Genomic DNA, 19,992 nt, shown 5'->3' on the forward strand with positions numbered 1-19,992 from the left:
GTATGTTCATCAAGAAACAGATGTGGAGGCAGCAGTGGAGGGTTTCAGCCATACCCCCTGCAGTACAGCCCACGGGATGAGTTGGTCTCCTTAGACTATAAAAGCATGGGCAGGAAGTTTCCCTCAACCTGTGGTTCTGAAACTTGAATGTGAATCAGCATCACCTGGAGACTTATTACACAGGTTGCTGGTTAGCGTCTTGTTCCACGGCCGTGGTTTCACTGTGCTAACAAGTCCCCAGGTGACGCAGACGAGGCTGCCAGCTGGGGCGCATGCGCTGGGAAGCCGCGCTCCAGACCAATCTCGCATGGACGTCTGGACCACAGAACTGAGGAGGGCGTGAGGCGGACTCCATTATAATAGCCATCTTTATTTGTAAAAATCCAGATATAAAATGTATTCTTTCAGTCTTTCCGAGTTTTCCATTTTACAAAAACAAAAAGGCACATAAAAACCTTCCCCACGGTCGTTTCCACAGACGGATGTTTCTCGGGCAGCCCTCCCCCCACCCCCACCCCCCCCCATAGAGCTACATGCTTCATTCCGGGACGGCTCGCTTCCCCACATGCTTCGGTGCTTTCCTACCAGGGTGGAATTCCGAATTCCAAGACTGAAGTACACAAAGAGGGGGTGGGTGGTGGGTGCGGAGTTGGTGGCATGATGCTCCACGGCGTGCAGGAGGGGGTCTAGTAGTAGGTCTCCTTCTCCACCCAACCTGCAGGCAGCAGAGAGACAGAGGTAAGTGACTGTGAGCCTCAGGAGAAGGTAGTCTACGGGGAGTGGAGGGAGTGGAGGGTGTTTACCCAAATTCAATACGGGACCCTCCCGATTTAATACAGGGCCCTCAACTGTATGTGTTTTTAAAAGGAATGTTTTAATTGGGAAGATAGTTTAGACTTCTGACCAAGTTTCTACCACATCCTATTCAGGTTGTATTTGGTCAGTTCTGAAACCTCAGTTGAGACCTCCATTCTTAAGGATGGGCTGTGACTGGAGTGAGTTAGCGTCCCATGGACCTAGCCAATCAGGCTGATTGTGGAGAAGCCCAGACGCTTCGAAAGAAACAGAGCAAAACCAGAACTAGGCACCCCTCCCCAGCCCCAATCCTAACTAAAAATGTCTGCACTTACCGCCAGGGCGTCGCCTGATGATGAGCTTTCGGACTTCATCATACACAAAGATGAGGAGAGAGTAGGGGAAGGCACAGAACCACCAGGTAGGTCTGGAAGTAGAACCAGGTGACAATTTATATGTGGACACCACTCAAAGGAAGGAAGAAAATGCACATCAACAAAGGGACAGTGAAACAAATCAGGCCCAAAGGAGAAGCCGAGCACAGTCCTGGGTAGCAGCTGAGCATTCACACAGAACTCATGCTAAAAACACCCCGCTTTTGCACGCTCAGAGCCTAGAGGCGCAGAAGAAAGCAGATTGCCACCTTCAGCTGGGCTTCCATGAGAACCGGTTGGTACGGTAGGTCAGCTTAGATTTTTTTTGTTGACAATTCCAGAGCCAACAGGATATTTCCTTTCTTCCTTTTCTCAAGTATTTAAGAAACTCAAGTACATTTGTCTCATGTCCTGGCATTTGAAGATAAAAGAACTGCCAGTGTGGGTCATGACTGGTTTAATCATCCCCTGAATCTGGTCTCTGACAGTAGAGTTTAGGAGAGGCAGGAGTGTGTTGAGTCCCGGACCTGGGGAGTAAGCAGCTGAGTCCTAGCAGAGATCCGAGGCCTTTGGGGACCCAGGGGCTGCTGCCGCAGTCCCCAGCCTGGAGACAGGCACCCTGGGCAGCCTCTGGAGGAGGTTGACACTGACTCCCTACTTCCCAGGGCAACCACAGGAGGAAGGCCGTCCCAGGGCAGAGCTCTGCCATCTCCCCCTCTTCCTGTCTGGTGTGACCTCCACAGCTGCTAAAAGATGACTTCGCTTGACTTGGGGACCTTTGTAACTAAGCCACCTTCCACACTGGGTAGAACCCACTGGGAACAAGTTCTCTCTCAAGTCACAGCAGAAGATGCTCAGAGGCATCAGTCTGTTGTGAGACTTTTCGTTTTGGCCTTTTTAGAGAGCTCTGATCCTCTTACCCTCCTCTTCAACAATGGCCCAAGATGATGGAATTCAGCTTGGGCACGGCTTGCCCCTGTCATGTGCCAGCTCTGTGCAGGGGGCTGGGAATACAAAGCCAGAAAAAGACACTGTGGTCCTTGCTTTGAGGATTATAATCTATGGGGTGCACAAGTGACAGCAATGGCAAAGGAGGGGTGAGGCTGCACGGGCCCAAGAAGCCGAGGGCACATGCGGACAAGCCCCGAGGGACGCAGCCTGGAAGAACGATCAGGGCTGATGGAGTGGGAAGGGAACAAGCCTCCCAAACATGAAGGCAGAGGAGGAGTGCCTAATTCACCTAAAGTAAGCCTGGGTGGGTACAAGGCTAGGAAGACCGTCTGGCACAGTAACGAGACCCTGGATGCCAGTCTACCCTTATACCACCGACAGGAAGACAGGGAGACCCACAAGGTCTGGTTACTTCTGGGATGAGAACAGGGAGACGTGGTGAGGGCAACAGGCTACTTGAGAGAGTCCAGATGGGTTTGAACAAGGATGGGGAGACACGTTAAGATCAAGAGTCCCACTCTCTGTGGCTTAGCATATTCTAATGAGGCTACAGCTGCCTAACCTGAACCAGTTGACAGATACCACAAACACACTCAATCCTTCAGAACACTCTTGGGAGTCTGCGGCAAATTCTGCATGTGGAAATTCAATCTATCAAAGGTGTTGTCATTCACCATGTTTAAGGCCAGTCGCGTTCTGACCGAAGACAAGTGGCTGGCTTCTTCCAAGTCTCTACCTATGCATGATCTCGACACTACCAGTGCTTGACTGTGAAGACCTCAGATGTGCGGCTCCACCATCCTCCCCTGAGAGCAGAGCAGCCCCCAGAGATGAGGGGCTTGCGATGTGATACACATCACTCACTGGGTGAGCAAATCAAGATTTGGACGTGTGACCCCAAACTTCACAGCTGAGGATGCCCCCAGCTGGCCTCAAGACAACCAGGCTGTGGCGCTCAGCTCAGTTGGCTGGTGAGCAAGCCCAAGGGTCAGAGCCTGGGTGGCCCTAGCAACGCTGATTCCTGGTCTACATCACTGAATCAGCCTTTGTTTCCCAGTCCAGAGGAATTCTTGTACCTATCACCCAACAGCTCTGGAAAAAACAGCTACTAACATGTGCCATGGGAGGAACAAGCCATGCTGGTTATTTCCAACTTTTTGCACCTAAAAGAGGAGGGACTTACTTGAGGGGATACATCCTCAGGGCGACACCCATTCCAGGACAGTAGGAAAGGAAAGCAGCAAGGGCTGTCTCTTCGAAGAGGCCAAATATTAAGATCTTGTTCCTAAAAACAAGGAGGGGAGAGAAGTTACAAAACTGCAAATAAAAGTATATCTTCAACACTGTCTTTTAATTTTTTTTTTTTAATGTGGACCATTTTTAAAGCCTTTATTCAATGTTACAATATTGCTTCTGCTTCATGTTTTGGTCTTTTTTGCCCATGAGGCGTGTAGCTCCCTGACCAGGGTTTGAACCCACGTCCCCTGAATTGGAAGGCGGCATCTTAGCCACTGGAGTGCCAGGGGAATCCCTACTATGCTTTACATGGCAGGTTGATGTCTTCATAGGTCTTTATGTATTTGTGCTTAGGAACCTGAGGTCAGATGAAAAAACCTACAAAATGACATTTTGCTTCATGAATTAGCTCCCCAAACAAGATTCTAGAACTTCTGTCGAATGTGTCAGGCGCTGGGCTTTTTATTTAGCACAGGGTTTAGACATCCATCACCAGACCTGTCTGTGAGTTGACACCCCCGACTGTGGCCTACTCACTTCATCCCCTGCTGGAAGACGGAATTCCTCCTGGTCTTGCAGATGACCAAGTCAGCCCACTGCACCACCACGATACTGACAAAGAAGGCCGTGTGGCAGGTGAACTCCACGATCTTCCTCTGCTCATAGGTCTGAAATGCACAAGGCAGACCGGTGAGCCTGGCCCTTGGCCCACATGTGCAGAGGCCGTGAGGCCCTGTCCTCTGGTGCTAGCGGAGCTCTGTCTGGCGCTGGCAGGCGGGCAGCCCTCACTCACCCACTGCTGCCCATAGCTGTCCTCCACGTCGTTAATCCAACGGTCATCCCAGGTCACTCGGATGCCCAGCAGGTGATTTGGGAGGAAGCCATTCTCAGCCATGATCACAAAGTAAGTGAAGAAGCCCCCCAGGGCCTGGATCATACCTGAGAAGTTGAAAAGAGGCCTGGTTGAATGCCAGGGCCTGGTACAAAGCATCTGAGGGCACACTCCTCGCCCACACCTGTTCCACTTTGAGTCACTTTTTAGAGCTTAAAAGAGGGACCTGGCCCTTGCTCTTAAAACACCCACTTCTATTCCTTTGTCATCTGCTTCTATCAGGACATGACCCTTAGGGGTAAAAATCCACATCCCCATTTTTTAACTCCTGAAAAAAAATTACAACTCCTGTCCCATCTCTCAAAGTTTTACACATGGCCTTTTTGCCAGCCGCTGTGGAAATCATGAATGTGGCGCTTTCTGACCTGATCCTCCACTTCCCCCACTTCCAGGATCCTTCTCTCCAACTATACTGCCCTCAACTCTTTGGGGTGGGATTTCATCCTATACTCTGGACCATTTTCCTACTTCAAAATTAGGCCTTTCTAGGCATCAGCCAATTACTTTGTTGTCAGAAATGGTTAAATCAACCTTTGCCATATTCCTATAACGTACTTGATTGGTCTCATTTTTACCCAAGTGTTCACAGTGATGCAGTCTAGAAGCATGAGTTGCTGCTGGTAGCTTTATGAAGTTCTGCTAAAGGCAGAGTGCTTAGGATCAAAGGGCATTTTCATTGTCCACCATCTAGACCACCTGTTAGCTGTTCTGCTCCACGAGTGGAACAGAAATCGAGCACTGGGGGTGGGGAGAGTGGGAGTGCAGAGTTGCCATGTGGTGGTAACCAGTCAGCCAAACCTCCAAACTCCATTGGGTGCAGAGTTAAGAGTCTGCTGAGTGCAACCAGTGGTAGTACTATATTTCCCCAGAAAAGCTGCCTTTGAGTTAATACTGCAGCTCTTAGGAGCAGTGCCTGGCATTCAAAAGGCTCCATGAGCAGGCACGTTTCTCTGTTCTAATGCAGATGAGCTCAGTTGCAACTGCCTGGTCCAAAGAACTAAGGTTTCTGGGAAGATGGCAAAAGATGTCTTCTCACATGGAAGGGAATCTAAAAAAAATCCCCAGCCTTACCCTAGATCCTGGCTCATCTTAGATTTGGAAGTTACCCAACTTCTGAAGCCTCAGAAACCCTGTCTGAGGCAGACACCACCCCTACAGATACTTGAAATCTGCCGGCTCACCAATCTGTCCGTAGGCCATGCTGATCAGCCGCTCATTCACGAGTTTGTCTGTCTGGGGGTTTCTCGGCTGTCTCTTCATGATGTCGCTCTCAGCCTGCTCATAAGCCAGGGAGATGGCAGGGACCTGGAAGGAGGGGCGAGAAGGGATTTTAAGTCATCAGAAGCCAGCAAGCTCATGTTGTGACTCTTTTCTTCGTTCTCAAATTCTTGCTCTCCCTTAAAAAAAAAGTTTTTCATAACAAGATATTACAAGTCCCCCTTCTTTTCTAAAAAAAGGGCAAAATGATACAAAAGGGAAGAGTTCTATCGGATAAATAGGTATTGACAGCTGTCTTGAAGAATGATTAACACTGAATCTTTGACGCTGAGGCTACCACACACAGGCCAAGAAATTCTCGGTAGTGACACTTCCAAATGCTGGCCACAGGGACCCAGAGAGCACAGCGGTGAGCACTGCGATGTGTGGAAGGTGTGCCAGTCACTCACCATGTCCGTTCCCAAGTCGATGCAGAGGATGGTGACGGTCCCCAGAGGGAGTGGAATGTTTGCAATAATAAATATCAGGAAGGGGGTAATCTCAGGAATGTTACTGGTGAGGGTATAAGCAATGGATTTCTTCAAGTTATCAAAGATCAGACGACCTGTGAAAGCAAGATTGTTTTTAATGGAGAGCTTAATGAAAAGGACCGGAAATCACACGCAGAAATGGATACTGCTCAGCAGCATCTGGACCAGGTTTCATGCAGCACTCTCACCTTCCTCTACTCCAGTCACAATTGAGGCAAAGTTGTCATCTAGGAGAATCATGTCAGCAGCTTGCTTAGACACGTCTGAGCCCGCAATCCCCATGGCAACCCCAATGTCTGCCTTCTTCAAAGCCGGGGAGTCATTGACACCGTCTCCAGTTACAGCCACGATGGCACCCTGCCAGGAGAAGGAGGGATGTGGGTTAGGAGTTGCGTGGCTGGGCATAAGTGAGGTGCAGCCTCCATTCGCCTCTCGTTACAGACACTGCTCCTTTCCCATTGAGACTCTATCTAGACTTAGAACTATCTCAGCCAGGAATGCACACAGCTATTACCAAACAACAGAATCCAGGAGACACCCCACCTTGTTCACAAGGTCTACTTGAAGTCCTGACTCGGTGAGTGACACTCAGGAAAGCCCCGTTCCCTTATGCACCATCACCCCCAGGTCCCTCCCAGGTATGGGATGAACCTCCTGGGCATTCCCGTCTCCAGTGTGGACACCAGGACCCTGCACTGCTCTTCTGGTGCTGAGTGCTGAAGCTCTGACTCTGGGCCACAGCGAAGACCAGTACGGTAGAGTATGTGTCTTGGCTAAAGGACCATGATCCAGTCACCATCCTCTCTACGCCTGGAGCTTCTTACTGGCCCGTGTATACTGAGACGGAGAGGAGCTAGCTGGCTCAGGTTTCCAGCACTGTTGCCTTGTTTTTTTGTTTTTACTGGAACTACAATCACTGAGGTCAGCAGCGCCTGAGAGAGCCTGACCCCGGCTGTGTGCCGACCTGTCTCTGGCAGCCTTCCACAATGATGAGCTTCTGCTGCGGAGAGGTCCTGGCGAACACAATCTCCGTGTGGTACTTCAAAATGTCATCCAGCTGCTCGGAAGTCATGTCCTTCAGATCGCTTCCATGCACCACACAGGCCCGGGCATCCCTACAATCAGGACCAAAAAAAAACAAAAAACAAATAAAGGTCACCTGTCCGTCTCTTCTTCACCGAGAACAAAAGTTCTTTCACTATGCAGTAATGCGTTGGTCGCTCAGTGATATCCGGCTCTCTGCAACCCCATCGGCTGTAGCCCACCAAGCTCCTCTGTCCATGAGATTCTCCAGGCAAGAATATTGGAGTGGGTTGCCATTTCCTCCTCCAGGGGATCTTCCCGACCCAGGGATCAAACCCAGGTCTCTGGCATTGCAGGTGAATTCTTTACCACCTGAGCCACGAGGGCAGCGTAACACCATAAAGCTGGGGGAACTGTTCCGTTAAGTAAAGGGTGTTACCTGTGCAGTGTTTTACAGGTTACAAAGCATACTCATGTATTATCTCATTCAAGATTCACGACCACCATGAGGAAGGCCTGACCTTCACCTTCCTTACCACATGTTTACAGGATGCATTGAAACAACATAACTAAGTTTTAGACAGTGGCAGAGCTGACGAAAGACCAAACCCCAAGTAGGGTTCAATGGGGGTAGCCCTAAGCCTTAACAAAACATTAAAAAAGCAAAACTAATTTGTCTCAAGTTATCTATTTCACTTGATTGCCAAAATTCTCTTTTCTGGCTTGAGTCATCGTGCCTTGCCCATTTAGTTAGTGTGGACCTGAAAATGACAAGGTGCTAGGAGCTGGGCAGTAAGAAGGGGTTAACAGCATGAACTCAGAAGCCTGACTGCTGAGTGTACTGCGTGACTCGGCCTCAGCTTCCCTGCTCTGCAAGCTGGGAGCACCACCTACCTCTGTGGGTCTCTGTAGCAAATGCTTAGAACAGTAAGCACCATCTAAGTGTTGCTTACAATGATTGCTCTTATTGAAAACCCTCTCTGAGGTGTTCAGGGCTGGTGCACTGGGATGACCCTGAGGGATGGGATGGGGAGGAAGGTGGGAGGGGAGGGTCAGGATGGGGAACACATGTACACCCATGGTTGATGCAAATGTGAATGTATGGCAAAAACCACCACAATATTGTAAAGTAATTAACCTCCAATTAAAATAAAATTTTTAAAAAAAGGAAAAAAAAAAGAAAATCCTCCCTGGGAACAAGCTGCTTCCTGCCACTGAAGGGGTCTCCCTACCCAGAGCAGCCCTAAGGAACCCGGGCAGAACCAAGCTGAAGATGCCCAGCTACCAGTATCACACATTCAAGGCAGCAATGCTCTGACCTTCCCACCTTACCTGGGGTTCACCTGGCTCACTGGGATGTTGAGGCGGGCAGCAATGTCTTCAACAGTCTCATTACCTTCTGAGATGATGCCCACACCTTTGGCAATGGCTTTGGCAGTGATGGGATGGTCTCCGGTGACCATGATGACCTGTGGCAAAAGAGAGGACAATCAGCTAGCTGAATGCAGCTGCCAGGCGAATGACCTTGAGAAGTCTTACAAGTGGGCAAGAATAAATATCAAGGATGACTCAGCTTGCAATATCAAAGGGAAAGAAACGCAAATAGAAAACTGATAAACACGCACTAGCCCAAAACACAAACACAGTTCACAGAAGACACCCAGCAAAACCCAGATTTTGTCTTGGCACACAGTCACACAGGATAAACAGTTATCTGTTTCTTCTTACACCATCAAACAAAGACACTCAAAGTTACTAAACCCAACAACAACAAGAAAGGATGAAAATCTCATGCTGGTACATAAGAGGGCCCACACATTGCTGGTCAGCATCCTGAAACTGGCCCAATTTGGAGGGAAAGCAGTAAGTAACAAGAATTCAAATCAATTACTGTTCTTTTTGACCCTATGATTACATTAAGGATACAGTCAAAGTGGTAGAAGAGTTTTTACAAAGCTTTCCAGAGCAGTATTACTCATGAGAATGAGAAATTGGAAATAAGCCAAACAGCCGGCAAAAAGGCAGACTGTACAAACCACACTGCATCCTCACACCTGAACCGTCTGCAACTTAAGACAGACCCAGACTAGGACACCAAACATTCCCTTCAAAACCAACCAACTGAAAACAAGACAGGCCATTCATTGCATGATGAGTATTAATTTAGATTAAGGCAAGTATTTCAAAATCTAAAACCTTACCAAGTCTTCAGTGCTATTTAATTTGCTTAGTTACATTTCTCTTAAAGGTTTTTTTTTTTTTTTAACTTTTCGATTCCTCATCTGCAGCTTACACCAACATTTTAATACCATTTGGCCTTCTCCGGGGGTAACTAAAAAAGCTTTGGAGATGAGCAATCGATACTGCAGGTGAGAAACACCAGCGATCACGTGGACCCTGAGAGGCACTAAGTCGGGCGCCCAGAGCTGCTAAGAGGGGATGCCAAGGTGGGGTGGGGGCAGTACCTTGATTCCAGCACTTCGGCATTTGCCCACAGCATCTGGGACAGCAGCCCGTGGCGGGTCAATCATGGAGATGAGCCCCACGAAGCAGAGATTATCAACAGGGAAGTTCACATCATCCGTGTCAAACTGGAAGCCTTCAGGAAACTGCTCATCTGGCAGCAGCAAGTGGCAGAAACCTGCAGGAGGGCAGGGAGTCTGTGAGGACTTCCAGCGACAGAGGCAGCTGCCGGGCACCAGCTTGTTGTGCAGCAGGTTAGTCTGGAAAGCTTTTTTAAAAATTCTACTTTTATAACCAAATGAGTTTCACTGAACATTTATGAATGATACAGAGTCCCTGGAACCACGCAACAGACAGAATCCAGCACCAAGCCTCAGAGGACAAGGCTCTGCTTAATGTGGAGAAATGGGAGTCTGAGCACCACAGTTTCAGTTCCAGATTGGAAAAGGAGTACATCAAGGCTGTATATTGTCACCCTGCTTATTTAACTTACATGCAGAGTACATCATGAGAAATTCCAGGCTGGATGAAGCACAAGCTGGAATTAAGATTGCCGGGAGAAATATCAATAACCTCAGATACACAGATGGCACCACCCTTATGGCAGAAAACGAAGAGGAACTAAAGAGCCTCTTGATGAGTGTAAGAGGAAAGTGAAAAAGCTGGCTTAAAACTCAACATTCAAAAACTAAGATCATGGCATCCCATCCCATCACTTCATGACAAATAGATGGGAAAACAATGGAAAGAGTGACAGACTTTATTTTCTTGGGTGCCAAAATCACTAGATGGTGACTGAAGCCATGAAATTAAAAAGACCGTTGTTCCTTGGAAGAAAAGCTATGACAAATCTAGACAGCATATTAAAAAGCAGAGACATTACTGACAAAGGTCCAGATAGTCAAGGCTATGATTTTTCCATCATGCATCGATGTGAGAGTTGGACTATAAAGAAGGCTGAGTGCCAAAGAATTGATGCTTTTGAACTGTGGTGTTCGAGAAGACTCTTGAGGGTCCCCTGGACAGCGAGGAGATCAAACCAGTCAAATCTAAAGGAAATCAGTCCTGAATATTCATTGGAAGAACTGATGCTGAAGCTGAAGCTCTAATCCTCTGGCCACCTGATGCGAAGAACTGACTCATTGGAAAAGACCCTGATGCTGGCAAAGACTGAAGGTGGGAGAAGGGGACAACAGAGGATGAGATGGTTGGATGGCATCATTGACTCGATGGACAGGAGTTTGAGCAAGCTTCAGGAGTTGGTGATGGGCAGGGAAGCCTGCAGTGCTGCAGTCCATGGGGTCTCAGAGTCAGACATGACTGAGCGATTGAACAGAAGTGAACTGAGACTTGCCCCCTCAGTTACTTGGACTTGGCACATCATGTGATTACTTGTCTCTACTCTCCTCTCTGGGGAAAAAACCAAGGCCATGGCTCTCCTCACTGTTCATCTAACCAAAGTGTATACTGCTAAGCAGCTGTGTGGGCCATGGAGCCAAGCTTCTTTGAGGATAAATGCAGATCAGACATACACTGCCCAAAGGGTTCATCATCTAGTATTACTGTTGTTAATGTAAGAATCGTGATACTTAAGACATTTCTTTCGATGTTGTGTGGAGGGTACAACATCCTTTAAAGTGGTATCAGATGCTTTGTGGATTCATAGGAGAGACTGCTTCTACTGTGGGGTGGTGGAGGTGCAGAAACAGCAAAAAAAAACCAAACAAACACTTAAGAATGACCTTTCAGTTGAATAGAGACCTAAGACACGTCAAGTTAGACTGAAGAGCAGGTAAGAAACAAGAGTATGGGACCAGTAATCAGTTCTAAGTTACCCAACTAAGGAGAACAGAGGAATTCCATCATTAATGATGTAATCCATTTTTTATCTGTATAAAAGATGACAAATGTCACTTTCCCTATGACACAGTGGGTGTCATCCGGAACAGGTGGCATCCGAGGCTCCAAGTTCACCATTCACCTAATCTGTGAGCTGGTGACACAAGTGCCCAGGTAAATTCCCAGCCATTCTGTGGCAGCTGGGAAGCGGCTTTATTCTAGCTGCCCTAGGAATGAATGAATTTTCATTTCATGAAGTTTACAGGGTCATGGACATAGCAACAAAAGCCAGACAACAACTCTTCCCCCCTCCTATTCTGGGCAAACAGAACTGACCAGCATGAGACCAAAGGTCTAAGTCAGAGTCAGAGGCAAACCGGCAGGATTTTGTCACCTAGTGTCTTCAGCGCTTATTGTTTTCCAAACAAAGGGGGCAAATAAAGGAAAGTTAACAGGCAGCAGAGGTTAACGTGGTAACTTGCGATTGTTTCCCGGACTATCAGCGTACCCAGTACCCGCTCTCCGAGGCCGCCCAGCTCCAGGTAGGCATTCTGAAAGGCGTCCTTCAGCTCCTCGTCCAGGGGCTGCTCCTTGCCATGGATGAGGATGGAGCTGCAGCGGTCCAGGATCCTTTCCGGAGCACCTTTCATCACCAGTAGGTGCCGGGGCTCACCTGCATTGGCGTTCTTGTGGATGGACAACTGTGAAGAATGGTAAGGATGCAAACGTTAGACAGCTAGGCCTTACAGCCCAGGGAGGGAGATTTTTTTTTTTTTTTGGCTGCAACATGTGGCTTGTGGGATCTTAGTTCCCTGACTAGGGATTGAACCCAGGCCCTTGGCAGTGAAAGCACATCCTAACCAGTGGAGCACTAGGTAAGTCCCTAGTAACTGTTCTGAAAGATACGAGATCCCCTATTTCTGAATTTAGTGTCTCACACCCTGTAGCACACTTTGAATGCTACGGAAGAAATGAGCGTGGCAAGGTGCTCCTGCATCTCTGACACATGTTCACGTACACAATTTTCCCAAAGAAAATTCAGAACAGGGACTGGCAGATTCATGAGCACCTGCAGCCCTGCCCAGCCCTCTCCCCCATCCCCACACCCATTCCAACCCACACAGGAGAACTCAAAAGGGCCTGGACAACACGTTAGAAAGAAGAGGCTCCATTTATCCTATTAATGGTCAAACAAATTAGAATTTTCTACATGGACACAGAGTAAGATGTCAAATTCAAGCACTCATAAAGAGTGTGACTAATTCGTTTTTAGAAAGCACTTAAACCTGGAAAATTCCAAAAGGGTGGATGACTCTTTTTCCAGCCTATGTCCTTCCTTTCTGTGCCCCTTGGCAATGAGACCCCAGATCCTCAGACCTGGTACTTGTTGGTGGAGTTGAACGGGATCTCGACGATCTTGGCATATCTCTCTCTCATTTCCTTCACAGAACCGCAGCAGACCTCGATGCACTTTAGCAGAGCAGACTCCGATGCATCACCGGCTACAGCCCGCTGTGAACAGATGTCTCCATTAGTCACCCTGAAAGCGCTTCACCCTGTAGCACTTCAGCACTACACCACTGAAACCCAGGAGAAAGCTTGGACTGTCTTTCCATCTGTCAGGAGGAGAGGGGAGGTGGGCGAGGAAGAGCACCATTCTGGGGTGTGACCACCCATCACAGTCCTTGTTCTCAAATTCCAAACTCTTCCTGGACGCCTGCCCTCCTCACCCTACCCAAACTGGTGCAAGGTGTCACTGACCCTTGGGAGAGGCATGACACACTCTTCCGACCCACTCCAGCCTTTTTTTTTTTTAAAAAAAAACCTTCCCTGGGCCTGCTGAGAAGTCTCAAAGACAGTATTATTCCCAACCACCTATTTCTAGTTATGAATCAGAAAATACAGAGTGAGAATGTAAATAGTTACAGTCCCCTTCACTGCCCTGCAATTTAAGAAGAAAACGCCCTGGGTTCTCAGGATAGAGGGCAAGTGGTCTATGTCAAGGACTAAAGCAGGACTTTACATTCTAAACATAATTTAATTGTGCTGGATTATCTGGGCCTGAATGATGCAAACTGAAAGTTATTATTAGTTCCAACACTAATGTCCATCAACTACCATTTTAGTTAAAGCCCACACTTCAGGTAACTAACATTTTGTGTGCTATATACCGTGACACATTTTGACATACTAAAAAATATTTTCGGCTGTACCCAACTTTCACACAGAAGAATATTTTACAACTTTGGCGCACCAGACCACAAGTGCAAATGAGCAAATTAATGCTCCCTTATAAATATAGGAGCTCTGTTTAATAAAAAATGTGGCCAGGTTTTATAAGAAGCAGGAAGTAAGTAGGATCACTTTAATAAAGGACAATTATCAAAGCAGAATAGGGCTGTAGGCCTCTCTTTTTTTTGATAATGTCATTAACATAACATGGCCCCAGACCCCTGAAATAACTGAGAAATAACATTTCATGCTATCTTTCTGGAGTTTTGAAATGAGAAAAGGTGGGATACTTGTGGGTCCCTGTGCTCAAAGCCTAGATAATTTCCACTTTGAGGGAAGGAAAACGATGAAGCAGACATCTCAAGCTTTATCCCAAGATGAACAACATCCCCAAATCAACATCGATTCAATGCCAAGAATCTCCTTTAAAGAATAAAGGAGCCCCATCATCACAACAGAAGTCATCTCAGTTCCATCTGAGCCATATTCTCTTGGACAACACAGTTTCTACCCAGATACACCAGAGGCAGCTTCAGGGAGAGTAAGCCACCCCAAGGGCTCCACGCAGTTCCTCTCGGCCTCAAGGACCTTGTAAAGCTCATGACCTTTCTGGGACCGAGTCTTTACTGGGCCACACAGTAATATCTTAGTCATTGCAAATTTCATGCAAATTCCAGGAGGCTGAGCTTAGCTTATTTTTGCATCATTAGTAAGCAAGCTAAGAACAAATAAGATAAGAGAAATAGCTGAGCTATTTTAAGAAAATAAATGGCTTAAGGGATTGACTGGAATCTGCTGTATCCTAATATGCAAATACGATTATCGAGTCACAAAAGTAGCCCTCACTGTCCACTAGGTGAGGTGATTAGGATATAAACTCAAGAGGAGTCAAGCTGGATTTTATGAGTTAGGTGGATTGCCTGCCCCCCCTCCAACTTTAGTCAGTTTTTCCCATATAGTCCCCCTTTACTGATCTTTATTGACCACAGGGTACTGTGAGTACTTGGGGGTCTACAGGCAATACAACTCAGGTTACACAAAGCAAAGAGTTACACGCCATTCCAAGTGTCTTACAACAAACGACGACTTTACAACCCCCAAAAGTCACGTGCTTTTTAAAGAGAACACTCAGGAGGTGGCTCCTGTGTGACATGTGTACAACCTGAAGGCAATCTTAACAGAACTGCTGAGCATACCTTCAGGATAGGCAGGTTATCCTGGTTAGCCTGAAACACGGCCCTGTTACAAAGACCTGCAATTCTGGAGAGAGCAAGCCAGGTGGCCGAAGTCTTGTCAAATGAAACACCTGGTGGAGGCAAAAAGTGGCAAGAACAATGTGCTTAGCTTTGCACTGAAATCCCATAAAGATGTGAAATGACACATCTCCTTTCCCCATAAACTAGTCAGGTTTCAGGCATTTTTCCAACCATGCTTGAGTTGACATGTAAAAAACAAAACAAAACAAAACCCCCACACCAGAAACATCGAAAACCCATGACGCTCTACCAAACGGTAAACTGCAAGCAGGGAGGCTGAGCTGCGGGGCCAGCCTTACCGCTCTGATTCTCTGTCGTGTCCGCCTCGTGGATTTGGTTGTCGAACCACATGTGGGCCACTGTCATCCGGTTCTGGGTCAGAGTTCCAGTTTTGTCTGAGCAGATGGTGGACGTGGATCCCAAGGTCTCCACAGCCTCCAGGTTCTTCACTAAGCAGTTCTTCCTGGCCATGCGCTTGGCAGTCAGGGTCAGGCACACCTAAAGCATTGGGAACAGATTATTAATACTTCAAATGGCCAGGCAGCCGCTCTATAGGAACTCTGCCTACCCCTGCCCCCATAGAAATCTTTCTTAAAAACTAAATCTCTCTAGCCTTCCTCTGAAGTCAGAAATTGAAATAATTTCTGTACAAGCAAAGTGAAAATAGTCAGGATTTACCATATCCTGTTTTTCCCCACTCAGCCCTAAGTTCTTCTCCTTTCTGGGCTACACTGTTCTGGATCATGTGATAATTCAAGGGGGTAAAAAATGTATGCTTCTGGGTTACTATCTTCCACATAAAAATGTGCTGGGCTCTTCTCACTGTCTAACCCTACCCAGGTGACGCTGAAGAAAACCCACATATAACACATGCAAGAAAAAAAAACAAAAACACCAAGTTGGCAGCCCTCAAGGAGAGGGTAGTGGACGAGCCTCCCACTGAGGCAGGCCTTCAGAGTGGGCAAGCATCACCTTCCCTCAGCCTCTTACCGTGACGGTGGCCAGCAGACCCTCTGGCACGTTGGCTACAATGATGCCGATGAGGAAGATGACAGCCTCCAGCCAGGTGTACTCAAGGATCAGAGAAAGGATGAAGAAAGACACGCCCAGGAACACAGCCACACCCGTGATGATGTGGATAAAATGTTCAATTTCTGCAGCGATGGGAGTCTGGCCCCCTTCCAGCCCAGAAGCCAGAGTCGCGATCCTGCCCATGACAGTTCGATCCCCGGTGTACACAACAATGCCACGCGCAGTGCCTTAAAAAGAGTATGGGAAATTGTACCCGATTTTATCGGTGAAGCTGCAGAATTTGCATAACTACACAGCAGGGTTGAAAAAAGAGAAGAAACACCCATAATTTTAAGGGCCACATCCTTGGTGGTATATGCTATTTGTTTTAAACTATATGGACTCTGGCAAAGGGATTTCACTCCATTAGCAGGACCACAGCTCCAAACCTTACTTGAGCTTAATTAAGTGTTGCCAACACAAGAGGTACATGTGAGGCAGAGGGAACAGGGAAAACAGCCACGAGGTTTACTGGGTCTTCCTGCCAGCATGTCAACTGCTTCTGCCGTGTCTGACTGAGGTGGTCAGAAATGGGACCCAAAAAACAAATTGTGGCCGTGGGGTTATTTTTTTTGGTGGTTGTCATTAAAACCCAAGATAAATGCCACACCGTGCTGAAGAGTGCTTCAAAATGGTCCTACCTTCAACACAGTTGGTTGAAAAAAAGGCAATGTTCCGTGTCTCCAGGGGATTTTCATTGGTGAAATCCGGAGACCTGGTCTGTGGCTCTGATTCTCCCGTGAGTGAGGAGTTATCCACCTGCCCGTGAGAAAAATCAAACGTGTCACGTGAGCAACACAAGCCTCATCTGGGGCTGTGGGGCCACTCCACTCCCTCTGCCCCAAGCACGGAGGCTCTGCTTAAACCTACCTTGCAGCCATTCGCAGAAATGATTCTGAGGTCAGCAGGAATTCGATCCCCTCCTTTCACTTCCACCAGATCTCCGACGACAACCTCTTCCGCGTTTATGCTCATCTTTTCACCATTTCGAATTACCAGGGCTTGCTTTTGGAAGGGGAGAAGTTTACACCAGTTCATCAGGTAAAAATGGATACCACTGGGAAGGCAGTGGTATTACAAAATTACAATACCATCTGTAATCTTAACTATCTGCATTACAACCAAGATTTAGCTTTTTATTTATACAAGTTAACAAAAGCTTGCTCAGGTTACCTAAGAAGCAGTCTTCATGCTGCCATTGTGTGATACGCTCAGAGGGAAGACGCTCACTTTCTGGGGTATAAGAAAAACAGATCTGGTCTTGGGTGGGGGGAAAGGTGTCCCTCTCTCTCTGGTGGAGCCACTGAATACTTGGAAGGCCTTAACCTCACATCGGTGCACACTCTTGGTGCTGTCGAGTTACCAGACGGGGAAGGACAAAAAGCAGCAGGTACCTGAGGAACCATGTTTTTGAAAGACTCCATGATCTTGGAGCTTTTTGCTTCTTGATAGTAGGAGAAACAGCCGGTTATGATGACGACCGCGGACAGCACCACACCAAGATAGAGCTGGGACAGAACGAACAAGTTAGGACGGCACCGCTCTTAGTAAAGAACTGGGAACATTCAGTTAATTTTTGACTGAACAAAAAACACTTTAAAAAAAAAGAGAGAGATCAAGGCTTCAGAAATACAAAACTCATGCCTTCATGCTTCTTCCTAGAGACAGTGTCCAAGAAAGTCAGAAATGGAGTCACACTGATACTTGGTCACTAGCTTGGGGACGTGTTAGAGATGAACCAGTTTCTCCTGCTTTGTTAAAGGTATTTTCAAAACAACTTGTGACTTGAAGAATGGCTCCCCAACATTTCTGGATGTGTGCAATGTTTCAATGTTAACAACTATGCTCTGCCATTGAGTGGCAACAGGACCTGCATAGGGCCTGAGCAGAGCTGCCCGTTCATGGCAGCAGCGTGGGGCAGATGCCCAGCTTGGAAGAACATCTAAACACAGGGAAGGAGCCAGAGAACCTCAAGTGAAGAAGGCAGACGGATGGGCCCTGAAGGCAATCGATGCTGATGTTACTTTCCCCAGAGTTTAAAACCATCAAGTAACCAGCAGAGACTGAAAATAAATAGATGGCAGAGGGTACTTTACACATACCTAACAATCCACACTAGGAACTATGGGACTCACATTATCATTTTGAGGTTCCTCTTCTGTAGCAGCTTGGATGCCATAGGCCAAGAAGCAAAGAACTGCTCCAATCCACAGTAACATTGAGAACCCCCCAAACAGCTGTCGACAGAACTTGACCCACTCGGGGGTTGTGGGAGGGGGAGTGAGGGCGTTGGGTCCATCTCTGGCTAGGATCTCGGCAGCTCGAGCAGTTGTTAAGCCCTGAGAAACAGAGGAATGTAAGTAAGACCAACTGCTCCAAGGCTCACAAGCTAACAGCTACCTGACAGCGGAGAAGGAAGCAGAAAGAAACTAAACATCCCAGGCCAGCGCAGAAGCTAGAAAATCCTGATGATCACCCTATGGTTCAGGCAAACAACAGCCCAGGTGTCCTGAGGAACCTACAACACTCAAGACTGAAATTCTTTAAAAGTTGATCCATGGACAGACTGGAATCTGGTATGCTCTCTTTCGAGTTTTATGGAAGGAATTCATGCCAAACTGCATTTACCAAAAAGATATCCACCTTAACTAATTGATTCCGTTTTGCAAATTAAGAGCGTAAGAGTTTCCTGTGTATTGAATCTGTCAAGGAAGTGGAAAAAGAAAAAAACACTATTGATATCAAAGGAGGAAAGAAAAATCTGTCAGAATCCATTCTGTTACTGGGTTACCTGCCAAATGTCAGTACAGAACTTCACTCCTTGGATGGCAATTAAAACACCTGTCTGGTGGGGAAGGGGTCACACTTGTGTAATACCTGAGCTAATAACCCGAGGACACCCATCAGTTGAGAAGTATTCACTGGGGGCATTCTCTGGTGGTCCAGTGATTAAGACATGGGCTTTCACTCCAAGGGCCCGGGTGTGATCCCTGGTTAGGGAACTAAGATCTTATGAGCAACTTGGGTGGCCAAAAAATTAATAAACTTAAAAAAAAAGTATTCACTGGAAGAAAAGCCCACTGTACTGAGGCCCTGCTGTTCCAAGATGCAGTGACAGCAGACAAGAGACACACAGCTCCCATGATGAGGGGAAAACGTGGTCACTTCCACAAGACCTAAAACACGTTTGCCTGAAGCATGTACATATACTTTGTTCTCAAGTTATCTTTAATATCGGAATTAACGAGGGAATACGGGGAAAGGGACAAGAACACCTAAGGGGTCCACATGGACTTATTTCAGGACCCTCCTCTGCCTCAAGTTCACGACTCGCTCCCTGGACAGAACACCAGCCATCTGAGCTGTCTCTGCATATCAGGTACTGAATCCAGTACTTCCAGTTAACTGTAATTCTCACCACAGCCTTGACCCAGCCCTTTTATTAACCCCATTGTAGAAGACAACAGCCCCACAGCATGAGAAAGTGACCTAGGTTGTGGCGAACACACGTCACAGGAACCTAGTGTAAACTTCAGTGAGATAACCCACGTGAGCTGCTCAGAGGACAACTGCTTGCTGGGTCTTAGCACCAGGCCTCCTCTCAGAGCGTAAGGCCCCAGACTGCTCAGAGCTTGTTGGTAATTTATTGAAACAGCAGCTCCATCGTAGCTGGCATTCAAGCAATTCCTTGGACTTACTAGTGACTGTCCAGAAAATAACAAACTCCCCCCTGCCCCGATTGTTTACTTCTATATTGTTTTGCGGTAAAGTTAACATCAAAATCCACTAGATAACAAGGACATACAATACACATTTTACTGAAGTTTCTTTGAACTGTGTAAAAAAAAGTTCCTAATAAATGATAGAATAAACCAAGGTTCTGATCTACCACCATGAGCTAGCTGATAAAAACACAAAAATCTGAATTCAACTAGTTGAAATTTTCAACTCAATTTAACAATGTCGAAGAATCAAGGGAGCATCTGTGACCACAACAGCATGACCTCCGATCTATTCGGTTTCAAATCCTGGAGCTCCTACTTGTTGGCTGTCACTTGCTACAAGATGGGGAAAATAATGATGATTTTCAAAAAGTTTCAGGGGAAACAAAA

General features: G+C 47.1%; 1 protein-coding gene across 2 annotated transcripts in view; it reads right to left on the reverse strand.

Moving 5' to 3' along the window:
* Positions 1-350: 350 nt before the first annotated feature.
* ATP1A1 (ATPase Na+/K+ transporting subunit alpha 1) overlaps positions 351-19,992 on the reverse strand; it is a 31,908-nt gene continuing 12,266 nt past the window's right edge. For both annotated transcript variants that reach the window (XM_043876236.1, XM_043876237.1), the window contains exons 4-23: positions 18,016-18,219; positions 17,275-17,388; positions 16,751-16,885; positions 16,522-16,639; positions 15,800-16,068; positions 15,109-15,307; positions 14,750-14,859; positions 12,699-12,833; positions 11,830-12,022; positions 9,485-9,660; positions 8,352-8,488; positions 6,961-7,111; positions 6,185-6,353; positions 5,916-6,070; positions 5,430-5,553; positions 4,150-4,295; positions 3,894-4,024; positions 3,304-3,405; positions 1,131-1,222; positions 351-715 (exon numbers count right to left, since the gene is read on the reverse strand). In XM_043876236.1, coding sequence (XP_043732171.1) covers positions 687-715; positions 1,131-1,222; positions 3,304-3,405; positions 3,894-4,024; positions 4,150-4,295; positions 5,430-5,553; positions 5,916-6,070; positions 6,185-6,353; positions 6,961-7,111; positions 8,352-8,488; positions 9,485-9,660; positions 11,830-12,022; positions 12,699-12,833; positions 14,750-14,859; positions 15,109-15,307; positions 15,800-16,068; positions 16,522-16,639; positions 16,751-16,885; positions 17,275-17,388; positions 18,016-18,219 — 2,889 coding nt within the window. In that variant the 3' untranslated portion in view covers positions 351-686. The remainder of the gene's footprint in view (positions 716-1,130; positions 1,223-3,303; positions 3,406-3,893; positions 4,025-4,149; positions 4,296-5,429; positions 5,554-5,915; positions 6,071-6,184; positions 6,354-6,960; positions 7,112-8,351; positions 8,489-9,484; positions 9,661-11,829; positions 12,023-12,698; positions 12,834-14,749; positions 14,860-15,108; positions 15,308-15,799; positions 16,069-16,521; positions 16,640-16,750; positions 16,886-17,274; positions 17,389-18,015; positions 18,220-19,992) is intronic.

Source organism: Cervus elaphus, chromosome 20, assembly GCF_910594005.1.
Source record: "Cervus elaphus chromosome 20, mCerEla1.1, whole genome shotgun sequence".
Classification (NCBI taxonomy): Eukaryota; Metazoa; Chordata; class Mammalia; order Artiodactyla; family Cervidae; genus Cervus; species Cervus elaphus.